At 42.1% G+C, this 19,824-nt stretch overlaps 1 protein-coding gene across 2 annotated transcripts in view; it reads left to right on the top strand.

Annotated features, from left to right (window-relative positions):
- Positions 1 to 3,908: 3,908 nt before the first annotated feature.
- Positions 3,909 to 19,824, top strand: part of GPM6B (glycoprotein M6B) — a 158,513-nt gene continuing 142,597 nt past the window's right edge. The window contains exon 1 of one of the 2 annotated variants that reach the window (XM_025277042.3): positions 3,909 to 4,455. In XM_025277042.3, coding sequence (XP_025132827.1) covers positions 4,452 to 4,455 — 4 coding nt within the window. In that variant the 5' untranslated portion in view covers positions 3,909 to 4,451. The remainder of the gene's footprint in view (positions 4,456 to 19,824) is intronic. The other variant, XM_006059534.4, reaches the window with a different exon arrangement.

The raw sequence follows: 19,824 nt of genomic DNA, 5'->3' as shown, positions 1-19,824 counted from the left end.
GCTGATTCCTTGACATGAATGATGAGGCTGTACGTCATCCCCCCTCACAAAGCTCTATTTGTTTTTTCATCAGAGTTTGACTGTATCTTCTGATTCCTGCTTGAGCAGCTGAGGACATCAGTAGTGCTGCCTTTTCATTCATATTCTCCCATGTCCCCCTGTGTATCAGCTATGTTTTCATTGGCAGAGTCAAACATTGTCAAAGTTTACTAATATTTTCATTTAGTTCTGCAAACAGAACTCAGTCTTTTTTCTTTTTTTTGCTTTGTCATAAGGTGACTATAAAAATCGAAAACCAATTCATGGGCTTCCCGTTAGTTTGAGAAATCAGTCAGCATGCAGGATCTCAGTTCCCCCACCAGGGATTGAACCTGCAGTGGAAGCATGGAGTCCTAACCACTGGACTGCCAGGGAAGTCCCCAAAAAGCAGTCATCTTTCTGAGTGACAGAATAAAAGGTTATACAGGCTAGAAATTATGCCTGATGTGCTGAGAAAGTAACTAGAGAAGCAAGAAGCTGAGAGGAGATTTTAAGAGTCAAACATAAAGCAGGATTCTGCGTATTAAGACTTTTGCTGGAGAGATAAGCCTCATGTGTAATTATGGAGCAGTAAGCAATGATATGCACACATGTGGTTAAATGCCCCCCAAAAGATCAGGGCAGACAAAATGTGTCCTTATAGTTTATAATTAGTTGTACTCCTAGATGAGGCAATGAAGGTCAGTAAGATCTCAAATTGTATAAAATCCATTGGAAATAAGATTTCATTAATGGTCTAAAATTAAATTATTAGGAGAGTATCTCTACTGTGGAATAAGGTACAACTATATACTCCCCACCCCCATTATGAAAGTAATCTTGCTCTTTGTAGAAATCTGGGAAAACACAAAAGGGTATTAAAAAAACAACTAAAAACTCTATTAATCCTTAGAGATAAACCCTGTCAATATTATGGTATACATTAATATATTGATATATTAGTAAGGGTAGGGCCACTGCTAAAACTAATAAGCCCCTGAACACAGTGTTCAGCAGTTTCTTTCTGGTTCACATCAAAGTCAGTTCCAGGCTGTCAGTGTGTTGGGTGGGAGTGAGCCTCTGCTCCACAGAGTCATTCAGTCACCCAGGCTGGCAGGGGCCATTCCATCTTCAACATGTGGTTTCATAAGGCATGCTGGGTGTCAATGTCACATTCCAGCTGAGAGGAGGGGAAAGCGCCGAGAAGCACATGATGTGCTGGAGAATCTGTCCGGGATGCCTGGAAGTGGTGGACGTCACTTCTGACCTCATTGGCTAGAACTCAACATGTAGTCCCACCTAACTGCTAAGAAGTCTGGGAAATGTGGTTCAGCTGTGTGGCCAGGTAGCCGAGAGATGTTTGGTGAATACGTCTCTACCATAGTGTATTTTCTCTCAGCCTTTCCCAGTGTATGTATATGACTAGGGTTATATTGTACATTTAGCTTTTTATTCTGCTTTAAAAATAACAACAACAACAAAAATATCTGAGCACTTTCCTACCTAATTCTTTGCAAACATGGCTGTGTGTTATCTAGTTATATAGAGCAGGGTTTCTCGACCTCAGCACTAATTTTTTGGAAATCTGTATTGGATTACAGTTGATTTACAGTGTTGTGTTAGTTTCAGGTATATAGCACAGTGATTCAGTTATACACACATCCACTCTTTTTTAGATTCTTTTCCCATATAGGTCATTACAGATTATTGAGTAGCATTCCCTGTGCTGTACAGTAGGTTCTTATTAGTTATCTATTTTATACACAGTATTGTGTATATGTCTCTATTTTTTGACATTTGGGGCTGGATCTTTCTTTCATGTGGTAAGGCCTGTCCTGAGCACTGTAGGATGTTAGCAGCCTCCCTGGCCTCCATCGACTAGATGCCAGTAGCACCCTCTCCCCAGCTGTGACAACTAAAACTGTCTGCACATGTTGCCAGATGTCTCTTGAGGGACAAAGTCACCCACAGCTGAGAACCACGGGGCTAGATCAATAGTAATTTATGCAACCACACCCCTTTTATCAAACAGTTGTTGCTTCCGTTATTGTTTTTATTGTTTGACATGCTATTACATCTTGCTCTGTGCTAAATATCTTTTTACATTAATTTTGACTGAAACAGTCATGAGTTACTTAGGAGAGAGAGTCCGAGAAGCAGATTATTAGGCCAGAGGCTATGAATAGTTTTAAGTCTCTCGATACATCCTGCCAAATATCTTTTCCAGAAAGGATCTACCAGTTTACTCTTCCACTGGCAACATAGTCTTGCTTTATTTTTAAAGGTTTTAGTTATATGAGAAAAATGGTTTATTATTTTAAAAAAGCATTTCTTAGACTAATAGTCAAATGTGCATATTAGCTATCTTGTACACCCTGTCAGTAGCCTTGCTAATTTCCCAACTGCTGTTTTGTTTTTCTTAAGGGTTTTAGGGACAATTGCTTGTTGAAATCAGTCCATGACATTTCCAGAGTGAGTAAAAGTTTCTATGAAAATGTGGCTTTCCTTTGACATTGTGTACACAATGGCTATAACTTGGTTTTTAATCACAGCATCCCATTGTGACTGGCTCCAATATTTGGACAGCTGTTATTTCTTTTCTTTGGTTAAAAAAAAATCCAAGACTTCTAGGGAATGACAGAAAGTGAACCAAAGGGTTTACTTTTCATCTCAGCGCATACAGCCTTAGAGTTCTTGCTTCCAGAGTGGCTGAATGAGGTCATATCTTGCCAAAATACTATTTCAGACTGTGTGCCCAAGTCCCATTCTGTTGTGTTCCTTGTCTCCTAGGAGCCTCCCAAGATGTAGGAATCAACCAAATCAAATGCTCTTCCCTAAATCAGGACTTAAACCAACTGCTTGTTGCCCTTATCCCTTTGCAGGGGATCCCGCTTATTGTCAACTGCAGTTGGATTCCTGCATGCACGTGCTTTCAGCACTGGTTGAAATGGATTACTTTCCTGTAACAGGACAAAAAGTTAAACCTATGAGCTCCCTGCCATTTTATTACTGCATGAAGATTGGTTAGGCATGACTGTTCCCATGGGACTGTGAAAATGAGCCAGTGATTTGCCTAGCACAAATCTCTGTCCTTTTGGGCAAAATATTATTAGGCTTTCTAGAGCTTTGCCTTGATAAAATCTTTCCTAATCCAGTAAATTCAATAGATGAAATGTTTGTTTCCTCCACTCTTGCTCAGTCCTAAAGCCTCTTTCTTCAGGCTTAAATGTCCCTTAAGTGGACTATCTACTGTTACTGTTTATGTAACCCTCTGTTCAAGTAACACGATGTATTTTCAAAACAATGAAGAAACACAACATAAACTATCAGGGGGGAAGGTTAGGCTCAGAAATGTCTCACAAAGCATTAGCCAGGGGAAAACTGCAGGGATCTCAGAGCTTTGCTAATACCTTTGGAGACAGGAGAATTCTTCTCTTAAGGAGACAGAAGGAATTTAAGATCTGGACACTGTTAAACCATTAATTCCCTTACAAGCTCAAGCAGGAGGCCTGAGCACTGGGAGAGGCCGTGTCTGGGGAGGGTGGGCAAAGCCTTCTGGAGCCTTCCAGGGTGGGCTTCCAGGGATCGGGCGGCTTATGGAAACCCCCAAATCGGTCACCACTCAGATGGGAGAGTGCCATCTGTGCCCTTCTAAGTCATTTGTTTTCCACAAGTAAGTCAGTGTGGCAATCTTGGACGCACATTGGAACCAGCTGGGGAGATTTTGAGGCATGGAGGCCTTGGTCCCACCCGCTGAGGCCCAGAAGAAACTGAGTTTCAAAAGCTCACCAGGTGATTCTAATGTGCAATCAGGGTGGAGACCCACGGAACGAACTAACTCCCGCCGCCCCCACGTGAGCCAAAGGTTCCAGGACTCTGGGCTGGGGCGAGGCCGCCAAACACCGGGGAGGTCCTCGAGTCAGCCTCTGGGGCCTCAGTTTCTTTATCTGCACAATGGGTGACGGCCAGGACTGCCAAGGCCCCCTCCGGCTGGAAGAGTTCTCTTCTGGGACGCAGATCTGCGCCTCCGAGATCCTCTAAGCCCGCTCCCCTCGGTCCCCATCCCCCCCGCTGGCTTTTCCGGTTTCCTCGCCCCTCGGAGCTCGCCCGGGGGGTCCCAGAGGAAGCTGCGCGCTTCGCCGCCACCCCGGCGCGCGCGCTGCCCGGTTGGGGCCCCGGCTGCGGGCGCACAAAGCCCCCGGCGCTGACGTCAGGGCCCCCTCTCGGCGCGGCCGGCCCCCAGTGCAGGCGGAGCCGCGCCGCGCTCCCACCCCGGCCGGGAGTGATCACCAGCCGCCAGCCCCGCAGCCCCGCAGCCCCACGCCGCCCGCCCGCGCACGTGCCCGCCGGACCTGCAAACTTGTGCCGCCGGCTGTGTCCGTCCCCCGGGAGCCCCAGCGCCCGCAGCCCGCGCCTCCCGCCCATCTCCAGCCATGGGTAAGCCGACGCGCTGGCCCCTCGCCCCGGCCACAGCCTCGCGCCCCCGCCCCCGCTCAGGTGGGGCCTCCTGGGGGCACCTTCCCGACCCGGGCCGGTTTTGGGGAGGCTGCAGGTGGGAGGGGCACGGCGCAGGTGTCCCGAACGCCCAGGTGCGCGTCCCCGCCCCATCCCGGGGGCGTCCCCACTCCGGCTGCGGCCCCCCCACCGGGCGTGCGACTCGCCGGAGGGGACGGGCGGGACCCCCCGGAGGGGAGCCGAGGGGGCTGACGGAGCGTCCCGGGCTGCGGGCTCCTGCTGTAATTTTCAAGAGGTGAGAGACAGTTGCTCCTGGTCCTTTCTCCGGAACGCTCTCCAGTCGCCCGATCTCCCGGCTGCGAGTCTGATTTGGTCCCACCCTGCCGGGGTCTTGTTCGCCTTAAGCCCACCTGAAATCAACGCCCAGTTCCCCAAGCCTGGGGTCTTCCGTGAGCTCGTTTGGGAACCGTGAGCCTTGAAACCAAGAAGGTGGAAGGGAAGAGGGACAGGACGGGACAGAGGGCGAGGCTCTTTGTCCCCCGTTTCCACTATCAGAAGGCGAACCTGGGGCGCAGGTGGAGCCTATGTGCCCCGCGGGGTCCGAGGCAGTTGGGGAATCGATTAGTCGGGGTGAAAAAAAGCCGAGCTCTGGAGATTACAAAATCTCCCACCTGGCCCGGGGCGGAGAGCAGGAGGCTGTAAGATTGTGTCTGTCACCTCCTGACACCTCCGAAATCCTGCAACATGTTTTACACGGGGACACCCCCGAAATCCTGCAACATGTTTTACACGGGGACGCTGTGTCTCTCGGAAAACTCGTTAAAGAGTGCAGTGGAAATCAATCTCGTTCCGCTGCACCCCCGAAAAAATGTGCCTGGGAAAGGGTTTCCCCTGCCTGCTCTGTTATCCTTCTCTCGTGGCTGATAGGCTCCAGCCGCAAAAGCCACAAAGACTGTCACAGGAGCCCCTCGGAATCCGCATTCCAATGAGGGAGTCAGTGAATTTAACCATTGCAGCCCCTGGGGAGACCTTGGGCATTCCCTACTGGGCCCCAGCCCCCGCCCCCTACCCCATCCTGCAGTCCCTGTGCTGTTGATGGCGTGGGTGGTAATTTTGTACCGAGCAAACGTTTGGTGAGGGTTTGTAAGGAGGGCACATGATTTTGCGTTTAAAAGGAAGCTCAAAGAATTTTAGAGTTAAACCTTTTTTTTTTCTTTTTCATTTTTTGGTTTATTTTATAAATTTTCTAGGTGATCAAAATCTGAAAGGAAATAAGATCCGTGAATCCACCAGGACAATTTCTTGCCAAAAAGTTAGGGGTGAGCTAGGATAAGATCCTTCTACAAAAGGACAGAATTGCATGACCTGTATCTCACGTTCCTACTTGTTCAGTTGCTCAGTCGTGTCCAACTCTTTGTGACCCCATGGACTGCAGCACACCAGGCTTCCCTATCCCAATTCACCATCTGCCAGAGTTGGCTCAAACTCATGTTCACTGAGTGGGTGATGCCATCCACCCATCTCATCCTCTGTCGTCCCCTTCTCCTGCCCTCAATGTTTCCCAACATCAAAGGTTCCAACTAGTCATGTCCTGTGACTATCAATATTTCAGCAATGCTTGGCTCAAAGACGTTGAAGTTGCACAAAAGTGCCGGCTTGAGGAAGGCATTAACTAATTTTCCTGAAATAAAGTTATTTCTGTTTTTTTGTTTTTTGATCCTAGGCATTCGGATTTGTTCCGGTTAGAAATTGAGCGTCGAATTACCACTTGGGGACCTTCTTGGGAATGGCTTTCACAATGCCCAGGGTCTAATTGGGGGCGGGCTTTATTTTTAGGTAGGTGTGGAAGTTCCCGGGATTCTCATGAAGCAAATGCCCAAACCAGAGGCCTGTTCTCAAGGAAGTACTTTGTGTCTTGGACAATTGTTGCTTCTACACTTCAATTGCCAATTTATGTTAATTTGTGCATACCTCACTGGTTCTGGCAGTTTCCTTGGTTTTAGTTTTTAGCTTTTACATTAAAAAAGAAAAAAAAAAAAGTCCCCCTCAGGCCAGAAAGGAAACATACTGATTTCCTTTGGTAGATTCTTAGTAAATACACCACAAGGCCGTGAACTGGTTTTATTTTTCCAGATGTATTTAATTACTGAACGTACCCCAATGAATGTTTTAATTGAAGTGATTTAATGCTGGGAAAACTCTGACCATTTGTCCATTGGCTGGAACTTTGATTCTTATATAAGTCACTTCCTTAATGTGGTATCAGTTCATTTACTGGTAAACTGGGTGAGGTTTGTGAAAATAAAAGTTCCTCTGGACTCAAATTTTAAGGTATTCAAAATCTTTACGTTGACAAAGAAAATAATGAGCAGTGTGTGTACAGCTTTATCTTTCAATGCATCTTAAAGCATGCTTTTCAAAAATTGTTGAGCCAATTGACTTTTTTAATGGCTTTGTTGATAGAATTCACATACCATGTAATGCACACATTTAAGTGCACAAAATCAGTGAGTTTTAGTATATTCAAAGTTGTACAACCACCACCACTAGCTAACATTGTCATCACCCCAAAAAGAAACCCTATACTCATTAGAAGTACCTCCCCAGGCTCCTAGCAAACACTGATCTACTTTCTGTCTATATAGATTTGCCTATTCTGGACATTTCATGTAAATGCATTGAGCCAATTGATGTTTGACGTGTGTTTAACTCTTCAGTACCTTGGATTCTTTTGCACAATGGGAAGATGTTATGATGTACTGTTTGTATGTAGTACACCAGCTAAATGAGGCAGTTGAAATTATTTCACTGGCTGAAGAGTTCCACATTTGGCCATTGTGCATGTGTATGCTCGCTCTCTTTCTTTTCCTCTCATCTCATTCTCTCATTCAGTGTAACTCTGGTTTTCTCTGATAGCAACTCAGGTTGCCTAATAGAATTTTGAACCTGTTACTTTCTTTATAGACCATAAGACATGGCAACTAAATGGATTCCCTGAAATAATCTCTTATGACGCTTTTGTGGACTATCCACCCAGAGTGAATATCGATCATGTATCCAGAGAGAGGGCCTCCCAGGTGGTGCTAGTGATAAAGAATCTGTCTGCAATGCAGTAGACGTGGGTTCGATCCCTGTGTCGGGAAGATCCCCGGGAGGAGAAAATGGCAACTCACTCCAGTATTCTTGCCTGGAGAATCCCATGGACCAAGGAGACTGGTGGGTTACAGTCCATGGGGTTGCAAAGAGTCAGACACAACTGAAGTGACTTAGCATGCACACATCCGAGAAGTGACACTTTTGTTTCATTAGTTGCTTGTAATTTTAAATGAAAATTATATGTGAAATGATCAGATATAGCAAAATAACGAAGTAGTTGTTTAGATCCGTTTTTGTGATAAGGAAGTTTTTATGAGGATTATGAATTTAAACACAGTCAATCATTTCACTAAACAGCATTAAAAACACGGGTTGAGAGCTGTTCTTTAATGTGCAGGCAAGTCATCTGGTGATCTTGTTCAAAATGCTGATTATGATTCTCTGGGTCTGGGTGGGGTCTGAGTTTCTGCGTTTCTAGCAAGCTCTTGGTGGTACTGGAGCTGGTAGTCCCCAAGGCCAGCAAATAGAGAAAGCAGAGCAAGTCTGAGGCCGGGATGCCTGCCTCAGGAATTCCACGAACTTGCCATGTGAGCTTGGGTAAATCATTTTCATTTCTTAAGTTCAGTTTACTATACAGTAAAAGGATTTGATAAAATCATTTCTTCAGGCCCTTACAGATCTAAAAGGATGTACTTTCTTGTTTTTCTGTTTTTAAAACTTCTTGTTTTATGTTGGAATATAGCCAATTAGGGCTTCCCTGGTGGCTCAGAGGTTAAAGCGTCTGTCTGCAATGCGGGAGACCTGGGTTCGATCCCTGGGTCGGGAAGATTCCCTAGAGAAGGAGGTGGCACCCCACTCCAGTATTCTTGCCTGGGAAATCCCATGGACAGAGGAGCCTGGTGGCCTACAGTCCATGGGATCTCAAAGAGTCAGACACGCCTGAGTGACTTCACTTTCACTTTCATAGCCAATTAACAGTATTGTGATAGTTTCAGGTGGCCAGCAAAGGGACTCAGGTATACATATACATGTATCCATTCTCCCCAAAACTGCCCTCTCAAAGGATGTAAGTTAGAAAAAAGAAATAAGAGGGTCACGTTAGGCTTGACAAACGTGACAGAACAGCTTCCTAATTGTTTAAACACCATGTGTTTCCTTGAAGCCAGCATCACAGGCATCATTGGTCGTTGCATTGAATGCTGGGATCTTGATGTGCCCGCCAACAGGACACCCAGCCATCCCCGAAAGACACTAGCGGAGGAAGCCGTAGTGTTCACCCACTTGAGGGCCTCCAGCTTTAGCTTCTCCTGCCCTCTTGTCTTTAGAGCTGGCTTCGACAGAGAGCCTTTCTTGATTCTACATGCAGGGCCCAGGCCACCTTCAGAGGCCAGAGTCAGAAGGAAGCATGCATGCCAAGGACCCACACATATAACGTTTGCTTCTGGCAGTTTGCTCAGGAATTCAGATGCAGCTGGAGACGAAGAATGCTACCCTGAAGATCAGCTGGGCAGGAAATAGTCCCAGGATGGTTTGCTTCCCTCTGTCTGAGTCTAAAGACCTAGGAACAGCCCACCCTCTGGTCTGGGAGAGAGTGCCCTTCAAGTCTTGGGGAAATTTTGCATAAAACTCTAGTCCAATAGCACAGAGTGTGGTTTGTGACAAACAGGAAGTAATTAATTATTGAGTATCTTTTTGCTCTAGCAAAACCTCTAGCCCAAACCACTTGATCCTTCCAAGGGGTTCTTAGAGGACATCCTTATTGGCCGAATCTGGGGTCAAGTAGTTGATGGTTTATTGAAAATGCCAAAGGGGTGAATCACTGTCAGTAACCATCTTACACATTTTGTTTAACTTTAAACATGAATTCACCAGTATTTTGTTGCAAAGTCAAGGTCTTTGAGCGTGGACCCTGATTGAAATTCTTGAAGACTTCCGTGTATATAAATCACAGCCAGAATTCAATGGCTTTTGATTTCCAGTTCGATCCTTTTAAAGTAGAGTGAGAACCAACCTGTGTACAGATTCCTTGTAGATCAACAATCCCACTCCTCTTAAACCTTTAAAATTTTCTAGCCCCTACTTACTCTGGCAACTGTTTTTCGAAGTGACTCATCTCTTAAGGCTTTTCAAAGCCAATCAACTTGGTTTTCAAAGAAATAAAATACTATTTTTGGAGCTCATTAGCTTGTGTAACACCTAATTAAATGTCATAATTCTAGTAACAAGTACAGCTGGCATAAACAGACTTGAGAATATAATAGACTTCTGAGGTACACAATTCAACTGGTGGGAGAAGCAGTATATACACGGATGTCTTGGAGAGTAGCCTAGAAACCAAGTTCTGTGGGCAATGCCCAGTATTATTTACAAAAAGAATAGAGAATATTGGGTAATTGGGTGGACCCACTAGGTGAACATTGGTAAGAGGGCTCCTACTATATCTTTAAGCCAATATTATCCATTTAACATTTTAACATGATTTTTCTGGTTCCCATTAGCTGGGTTGTTAGTGTTTATGTCTTTTCTGTTCAAATGTCAAATTTTTCAAGAACAAAGATTGCTTTACTCATTGTTTTATCCCAATGTTCTTTCAAATAATTGACATAGGTACTCCACAAGTATTTGTTAAAAGGATAAGGGTTTTATATAAAATCAATTTTATTAAGGCCTGTCTGCATTATAAAAGTATAGATTTCAAGGCATATAAAATTATATATGACAAACTGTGATAAACTAGAACAAATTAGTGCAAATGACATTAATTATTCTTTAATAACTTTAATACATTGAGCACAGATTAGCCCAGAATAACAGAATTTCAGAGCTTGAAGTCACTTTCGAAGTAAATTGATTGCTACAGGCATATACAGACACAAAAACAATTTAAAGAACAGTGTGAATTTTATTTCATTACTTTTTTTTTGCCTTTAGCCTTTTCTTTTGATGTTATAAAATATTTTCCTCTCTGGTGAAAAGTACTTCCTTCTTGTCAGATTTTTGAAGTGCACAAAATTTTTGGAGTGAAACAGTTTGTTTCAGTGTAATTCATTATTGCCCTGAGGATTAAAAGGTAACAATGGTCTTGAGCTTCCACTCTCCACTTGTGTAACTGGGTTAAATGAATACCTACTGCCATGCCATGCAATAGGGCATGTGCCTGTTTCTAAGTGTTTGAGTTCCGGTTACATGGCCATCACCATGAAGGCTTTCAGGGACTATTAAGACAGCTGCTCACTCAACAAGCGTTCACAGAGTCCTGTTCAGATGAGCCAGGTACTGTGCTAAATCTTGAAGCAAAAATAAACAAGACCCAGTGCTGTCCTCAGATCACCAAAGTTATTTCAGAGATGCAGATAAATAGTTATAATAGAAGTACAAGGTCCTGTCGAATAATTTCCTCTGTTTCAGGGAGAAAAAAGGGTGGAGTGCTATTTCTTGGGATTTCCTGGGGAGGTGGTTTTCCTTGATCTGAGTCTTGAAGGATGAGCAGGATGACAGGAATGAGTGGCGGTGGGGGGCGAGGACATCTTGTAAATAAAGTGTGTACATAAAGTAACCTGCTTTAAGTGATCACACATAGCTGAATCTTGCAAGAATATTTTTGATCTTGTCTATTGCCTCCTGCCTTTTAAAAGATAAAGCAGAGAAGGAAGGAAGTGTGAGCCTTTTGGGGGAAGGAAAGGGTCTCTTTGGTGTGACTCCAGAGGGGTTAGGCATCAAAATGAAACCCAGTTCTTGTCTATTTATACATTTGATTATTTTGAAAGTGTCATTATTTCCTCCTTAAATATTTGAAAGAATTCACCAGTGAAGCTATTTGGGTGTTGAGTTCTCCTTGTGGAAATGTTTTAAATTATGAATTATGTTTCTTTAACAGAGTACTATTCAGATTTCCTATTTCTCTTTGTTTCAGGTTTGATAAGCTGTGTTTTTCCAGGACTTTTTCATCTTATCTAAGTTATTAACATTATTGACATAAAGTCGTTCATAATATTTTGTATTATAAATCTAATCCTGTTGTCTATAAGATCTGTAGTGATGTTCCTGCATTCATTCCTAGTAATGTAGGTAATTTAAGTATATCTGTTTATTTTTCTTGATCAATCTTGGGCATTTATTTTAAAATTTATTTTAGTAGGTTGATGCTTACATCTGATAGATGAGCTGATCACTTAATTAAAAAGGAGTACATTTTCTAGTAATCAGAAAATAGAATTTTAATGTCTAGAGGTAGAAGTTGCTTCCCTGATGGCTCAGACGGTAAAGAATCTGCCTGCAATGAGGAAGGATCAAACCTGGGTTGGAAAGATCCCTGGGAGGAAGGCATGGCAACCCGCTCCAGTATTCTTGCCTGGAGAATCCCATGGACAGAGGAGCCTGGTGATCTACAGTCTATTGGATCGAGAAGAGTCAGACACAGCTCAGCAGCTAAGCACAGAAGTTGTTTACTTGGTTAGAAACAGAATCTGCCAAAGGAAAAAGTATTAAACCTGATCTTTTGAATTTTACTCTTAATGGCTCTATAACTCGGGTATTTGAACTTGGTTCGCCAAGATCTGTTGTAAATGATCTCGCATTAGAGTTATTGCTTAGTATCTGCTTGTGTATTCATTTTCTGTAGGACTGTTGAATTCTGCTTTCCTCTTCAGAGCAACTGGAGACAGATACTGAAACAAAAGAAATCTTTCCTTCCCTTTCAAGTGTACTTTTAGATCAGGGTTTCTCAAGCTCAGCACTTTTTGACATTTGGGGCTGGATGATTCTTTGTTGTGAGGAGACCATTCTGTGCACTGTGGGTTGTTTAGCAGCAACCCTGGCTTCTACATGCCAATAACAATACCGTACTTGTGACAACCAAAAATGTCTCCAGAAATTGCCAAGTAAGAACTATTGGGAGACAAAATAATCCCATGTTGAGAACCACTGCTTTTGAGTAAGAGGGATTGAAAGCCTTTTGTGTTTCCCAATATTATAAAATCTGAATAATGGCATGATTGGAGACTCGGTTGAGCACACCTACAGGATCGCAAAATCTCCGGTTAAAACTGTTATCCTTCCAAAAGGGATACTTGACTTTTATAGCTAAAGAAAGTTTTAAACCTTTTTTCAGCGTCATCAGAGAACCCGGAGATATAGCGGGGAGCCTTGCACACCACGTAATTCACTCTTCGTTTCGAGTAAAATGGTACCTAAACCATCTCAACAGTGAGAGCAAACCTCGAGTGTCTGGCTTTCCTTGGTAAATTGTTCTGATTTTCAGGATGCTTTATCTCTGAAAGAACTGAATCTATATGAAGTTCATTCTGCTTACCAAAGTTGTTTTCATCATCCTTTGTTTTCTTCATTAAGTAGAGAGACCTCAAGGATCTAGTCCCCTTTCTTAACATCCTTAATTACCTTGATGGCCTTTCCAAATTTAGAATTCATCCCCTTAGCTGTAATCAAATATACCCAGATTAAGCCTTAAAGGCAACCTCCTGAACACTCTGTTTCATCCTTAGGGTCTGTAGTAATGACTTCATTACATTTTCCCCATGGGTTTGAGAAATGCAGAAGTTGTAAGAGAGGGGACTTTTTCTCCCTTCCTGATCACAGAGAATCTTTTTGAACAGCCATTGATCTCCCTGCCCACTCCCCATCCCTCACTTCTTCCCTTGGATGGAGAGCTTAAATTGGTGTTCTCCAAGAGATCTGAGCACACTTGCAAAACAGTTCCAGTATAAAAAGAGCAGGAACCTTGGAAGTGAAAGTCAGAAGGAGCCTGTAAAATCTGCCATTTTGTGTGTGTATCAGGTCACCCTTTTAGGTTTAGGACTGCAGTGTTTCACAACTCACTGAAAAGATTGTTTAAATGGAGGATTTTCAAATGGCAGCTTCAATTCAGGCATCTGTTCCTTCACCCAAGGAGCAAAGAATGGAGATATAATTAACAAAGAAACTCACACCCTTAGGATGACCTTATTTGATGCAGCCCTCTATTGTGTATTTTCATTTTAGTTTTCTCCTGTGGCATATTCTGGCAATAATCATGATTAAGTAAAGCAGAATTCAGAACATTAAAGAGATGAATTTTTATTCCACGAATTACTGTCATGTTGCAAAGCCACTGTCCTGGATTACCAAAAACTGTTTTGAACTCTATTATATAATGATAGTTTGTCACAGGTATTTTTAGATGTTTTGCGAGAGGCACAAATATTATACAATCACTTTAAAATTTGATATTGAAGTATAACATACGTGTAAAAAGTGGGCAGATATTAAGCATACAGCTCGATAAATTTTTGCAAACTTAACCAGTATATAGATTAAGAAGCAGAATATTACCAGCTGCTCAGAAATCCCCTGCAAGCTCCCTTTTAGGCAGCCCTGACCAAGGGTAATCATTCCTAATTTCTGCCAACATAGTTTGGCCAGTTTGTGCACTTTATATAAATGGAATTATAGAGGATGAACTCTTAGGTCTGGAAGCTTTTGATCAACATGAATAACATTATGTTAAAACTCAGTAATATTTTCTGTCTGGAAGTAGACCTACTTCTAAATCATTATGGTTAAAAGCATTTATTAAATACCTTCATGTGTAGAGCTATGCTAAGGAGTGCATCAGCCACTGGTTCCTACCCTGTTTTAAGTAGAAAACATTGACATAGCAGGTATATGAAGGACTTTGAAAATAATTGGTGGGAGATGAGATGGGTAATTGAAAAACATGCATATACAGTGGAAGGGATTATAAAGATAAGGTAACCCCACTATCCACCTTGGAAATGGAAAAATATGTCAGGAGGATTTGAGAATAAAGAGGAAGTTGTTAATGTTGTGTATTCAGGATACAATCTGTAAGAATGTTTTCTGGCTTCAGGGTATAAGGATGTAACAGATGTTAAGACCTCCTCCCAATTAGTTGCCTGAAGAAGATAGAATTTTAGGAATTGTTTCAATTAACAGTAGTTAGAGAACTGATGGCCAAATGGGTGTTCCAAGCAATATGCAGGTTTAGAAAAAAGATTGAAGGCCTGGGATGATTTCCGGTTATCTTCCTGAAAATTCTTAGATGTAAAACGGTTTTTGCCAAATTAACTTTTCTTCTTGAGGTGTTGGGACTTAGACAGTAAGCTGCCTTCATTCCTTCAATGAGGTATTTTGTCATCTTACTGACTGAAGTGATGGTATAGTTGTTACCAAACCAAACTTGGATCCCTTTGCCTGCATGCAGTAAAGCCAATCTATTGATACCAAGTTGTGGTGAAGGAAAAGTGCAGCATTTATTGCTGGTGACAAGCAAGAAATCTGGGTCACTGGTGCTCACAAGACCCAAAGTCCCTGATGGCTTTCAGCAAGGCATTTTTAGAGGCTAGGTGAGGGAGGGGCATCCCATGGTGTGTGATCAGCTTGTGCTCAGTTCTCAGATTAGTTGAAGGTGAGGTAACAGGGCGGTGTCACAGGAGTTAATATTATTAGGCCTTAGGCTCCAGGAGGAGCCTGTAAGACAGCTTAGGACATGTGCATCAGATACAGTGATTTAAGTACTTCAGAGAGGAGCTAAAACAGAGAATATGGGGAAGGGGTCTGTCCAGGTAATGCCCCACGGGGTCCTCCTGGGTTTCAGAATCTGCAGAATGAATGCTTTGTCATCACGTGGAGCTGCCTTTCAACTGTATAGTGTCACCACTGTCCCCCAAGTCATGGTATCAATTTATACTGTCACCAGGAGCATCAGAACATTCTCGTTTCTCCAAATCTTCTCCAGCATTTGGTGTTCTCACTGTTTTAAATTTTTTTCAAGAATCTCATAGGTATGAAGTATTTCATTGTTTTTTTTTTATATTGAATTTCCCTACAAAGGTTGAAACTTTGGGGTAGGTTATTGGCCATTTGGGTTTTCTCTTTCATTTATATACTTATTTTGTTCTATTGATTTGTAACAATTCTTTATACATTCTGGATACTAACCCTTAATTAAATGTATTGTCAATATCATCGTCCTTTTTGTGGCTTATCTTTTAACTTTGAGCACATTTTGTGTTGTGCTGAACATTTTTTATTATAATAAAGCCTTAATTATCAGTCTTTTCCTTTATTCTTCTATGATTTGTGCCTTTTAACCTTGTTCTAAAATTGTTCCTATCTCCGAGGTCATGCAGATGTTCTTCAATATTCTCTTTTAAAATGTGCTTTTCAAGGACCTATTGAAAAGCACAGGGAACTATAATATACTCAGTATTTTATAATAAACTGAAAGGGAAGAGAATCTGAAAAAAGAGTGTACACACACACATAACTGAATCACTGAAACTAACACAACTTTGTAAATCAACTACACTTCAATTTAAAAAACAATTGTGTTTCATAAAAAGTATGGTTTTCAGTTTTCAGTCTTCATTCTATTAGGATTTTAGTTTTTTGGGTATAGTATGAGGTAGAAATCTGTATTTTACATTTCTTATACATAAACCACTACATGCTTAATATTTCCTCCTTTCCCCACTGATTTTTATATAATCTCATGCATTACATTTCTCTGCTGTACCTGTGCATACATCTCTGGCCTCGGTTTGGTTCTCTTGGTCTATTTTGCCATCCATCTGCTAAGACTACACTGTCATAATTAGTATATATTTAAAGTAAGCCAGGATATCTCCTAGAAGTGTTCTCGTCTTATTCTTCTTTCAAAGTGTCTGAGGTGTACACTTCACTTTTTGCTGTTTTTGCAATCAGCCGTTGATGTTCCACCAACGTCCCTGTTAGGATTTTGAGTGGGATTACAGTGAGTTTATAGAATAATTTCCACCATAGTCACTGTGTTCACTGTATTGCACCTTCCATTTATATCCATGGTGTATGTTTTCACATAGTCAGATCTTCTCTTTCATTCCCCAGTAATGTTTTTGCACACCTTTAAAAAACTAGTGAAGGTCCCTCATAGAGTGAGAAAGTAAATCCATCGGAGTCAAAACTAATTCCACAGATGTCATGGTTTACTTCCACAGACCTGCAACGAATTGCAGCTGAATGTACAAAAAGTTCAGATTAATACACAGGCTGTAGGGAAAGCCGATTTTGAGTTACCACCTACCAGCCTGGTCATAAGAAGTGAAGTGAGGTATTCTTACTTCAACCGACCCTAGGTATATTCTAATAAGATAAGAAAATATAACCCTCAGTATGTTAAAAATGTGGATTTCTTTGAAAAGAAAAATATGGCCATATTTGCTGCATCATTACATTCAGGATGCAAACTCTCTGTGGAAAGAGAAAGAAAGGAAGCCAGTCTTCAGTCGGAGTGCACAGCCATGCAACCAAGGTAACCCTACTGCTACTGCTAAGTCGCTTCAGTCGTGTCCAACTCTGTGCGACCCCATAGATGGCAGCCCACCAGGCTCCCCCATCCCTGGGATTCTCCAGGCAAAGGTAACCCTAGAGCGGTAGAAACCTGCCTCTTGTGTGGGAGTGTTACTTCCGTGTTTGGCTGTGTCACTCATAAAAATGACCTTTTCTTGGTTGATTCAACATTACCTGGTTTCCCAAAGTGGTTTAATGGGAAACTTTACCTGGGATGTTTTTATATACTGCTCACCCCACTGAGAGGACACCAGCATCCGACTGGAGTGTGAGCTTGATTTATTCTGGAAAGCGATTTGTTCAGCTGTCAAATGAGATTACGTGTGTGGCTGTTACCCATCACTTCACAGAAATATTCTTAGTCCTCCACGTGGCCTCAGACTTTATTTATTTGATGGGAACAGAAATCACACATGTAACATCTCCTAGAACACATCTTTGGAAATGCAATTTTTAATAGAGCACGATTACCCCCTTACTGTTGAGGATGGTGATGCTGCTGCTGGCTAGAACGGAACTGGACTGCTAGACAATTTCCCGCTGTCCTGGGACACCATCCCCCACCCCCCAACATATGGACTTCCATATATTTAGATTTGAATAACCTGGAAAGGCCCGTCATCAGAATCCGTTCTTAAAATTCACTTTTTGTTGTTGTTGTTGTTACATGTCTTTGTCTTGGAGTGGTCACTCATTGTAGAAACTTATTTAAAATGGAAGTCTAATAGAAAACACACTTGTGCTTATGAAAAGGGAAAAGGGGTGAGGAAAGGATAAATTAGGAGTTTGGGATTAGCAGATACTAATTACTACATATAAAGTAAACAGTGAGTCCTACTGTATGGCACACAGAACTATATTTGGTATCCTGTAAGAAACCATAATGGAAAAGAATATTATAAAAAAGAATGTGTATATATGTATATAATCGAATCACCTTGCCGTACAGCAGAAATTAGCACAACATTGTAAGTCAACTATACTTCAAACAGTTATTTACGAATTGAAGTGCCGTACAGCAGAAATTAGCACAACATTGTAAGTCAACTATACTTCAAACAGTTATTTACGAATTGAAGTCTAAGTTGAGATATGAAAGTTAAGTTCTTTTTACTTCTTATCATCTTATTTTTGCCCTTGGAGATTTGAGCAAAAATGGTGGTATTTCTGCTTTGTGATTCAAGTTCTGTTTTCCTCAGCCTAACACAATGATGAGTGAGATATCATTTAAAAGAAAAAGAAAACTGACCAAAATAGCTATGTCACAGTGTGGATTGTTGACTGGAAACTTCTGCTTGGTTGGAGGCCTAAGAGGTGGGACGAGCCACCTGGGCAGGCTCTTGGCCCACGTGCTCGTTGGTGATGTTGGCAAAGTTAGGCTCTTCTTCTTTCCAGGACTCATGAGAAACGGTGGCCTCACAGTTCTATCAGAAGTGACCATGAGTTCTTTTTTGTTTGAAGGAGAGTTTGTCGAACCACTGATTTTCCACTCGAATTGATTTTTACCCCCTAGGGGACTGTTGGCAATGTCTGGAGACATTTTTGGTTGTTAGCTGGGGTGAGGGGGAAGGTGCTCCTGGTATCCAGTAGGTAGAGGGCAGGGCTGCTGCTAAATGTCCTATGAACCCAGAGCCCACCCTTCCCCAAACACAGTCTTATGGTTCTCACTTCAAGAGTGCCAATGTTTAGACTAAACTTTGTGTGTGGGTGTTAATTTCTGCTGTACAGCAAAGTGGTTCAGTTATGCAAAATATATACTTCTTGTTTTCTTTTCATTTATGGTTTACCACCCAATATTGAATATAGTTCCCTGCGCTATACAGTAGAACTGTTGTTTAGCCATCATATATATATATATATTATATATATATATATATGTAATAGCTTGCATCTCCTCATCCCAAACTCCCAGTCCTTCTCTCTCCCACCCACCTCACCTTCTTGGCAACCACAGTCTGTTTTCTATGTCTGTGATTCTGTTTTGTGGTTAAGTTCATTTGTGCCTTGTTTTAGATTCCACATATCTTATGGTATTTGTCTTTCTCTTTCTGACTTACTTCAATCAGTATGATAACCTCTAGTTGCATCCATCTTAGTGTAAATGGCATTATTTCATTCTCTTTTATGGCTGAGTGAAAGTGAAGTCGCTCAGTTGTGTCTGACTCTTTGCAACCCCATAGACTGTAGCCTACCAGGCTCTTCTGTCCATGGGATTTTCCAGGCAATAGTACTGGAGTGGATTGCCATTTCCTTCTCCAGGGGATCTTCCCAACCCAGGGCTCGAACCCGGGTCTCCCTCATTGCAGACAGACGTTTTACCGTCTGAGCCACCAGGGAAGTATATGCCTTTGTGTATATGCACCACATCTTATTTATCCATTGCATCTGTTGGATTTTGAGGTCGTTTCCATGTCTTGACTATTGTGAATAGTGTTGCTGTGAACATAGGGATGCATGCACCTTTTTGAATTGTAGTTTTGTCCAGATATATACCCAGGAATGGGATTGCTGGATCATGTGGTAGTTCCATTTGTATTTTTTTTTTTGAGAAGCCGCCTTACTGTTCTCCATAGTGGCTGTACCAGTTTATATTCCCACCAATAGTGCAGGAGGGTTCCCTTTTCTCCACATGCTCTCTGGCATTTATTATTTGTAGACTTTGTGATGATGGCCGTTCTGACTTGTGTGAGGTGATGACCTCATTGTAGTTTTGATTTGCTTTTCTCTAGTAGCTAATGATGTTAGGCATCTTTGCATGTGCCTTTTGGGCATCTGTATATCTTCTTTGGAGAAATGTCTTTAGGTCTTCTGCCCATTTTTCGATTGAGTTCTCTGTTTTGTTGTTGTTACTGAGTTGTAGACTTAACTTTTGAACACATGAAAGGCAATCTTTGCCAACCTTTAAACCAC

This window comes from Bubalus bubalis, chromosome X, assembly GCF_019923935.1.
Source record: "Bubalus bubalis isolate 160015118507 breed Murrah chromosome X, NDDB_SH_1, whole genome shotgun sequence".
Lineage (NCBI taxonomy): Eukaryota > Metazoa > Chordata > Mammalia > Artiodactyla > Bovidae > Bubalus > Bubalus bubalis.
This window is presented reverse-complemented; position numbering and strand designations above follow the sequence as displayed.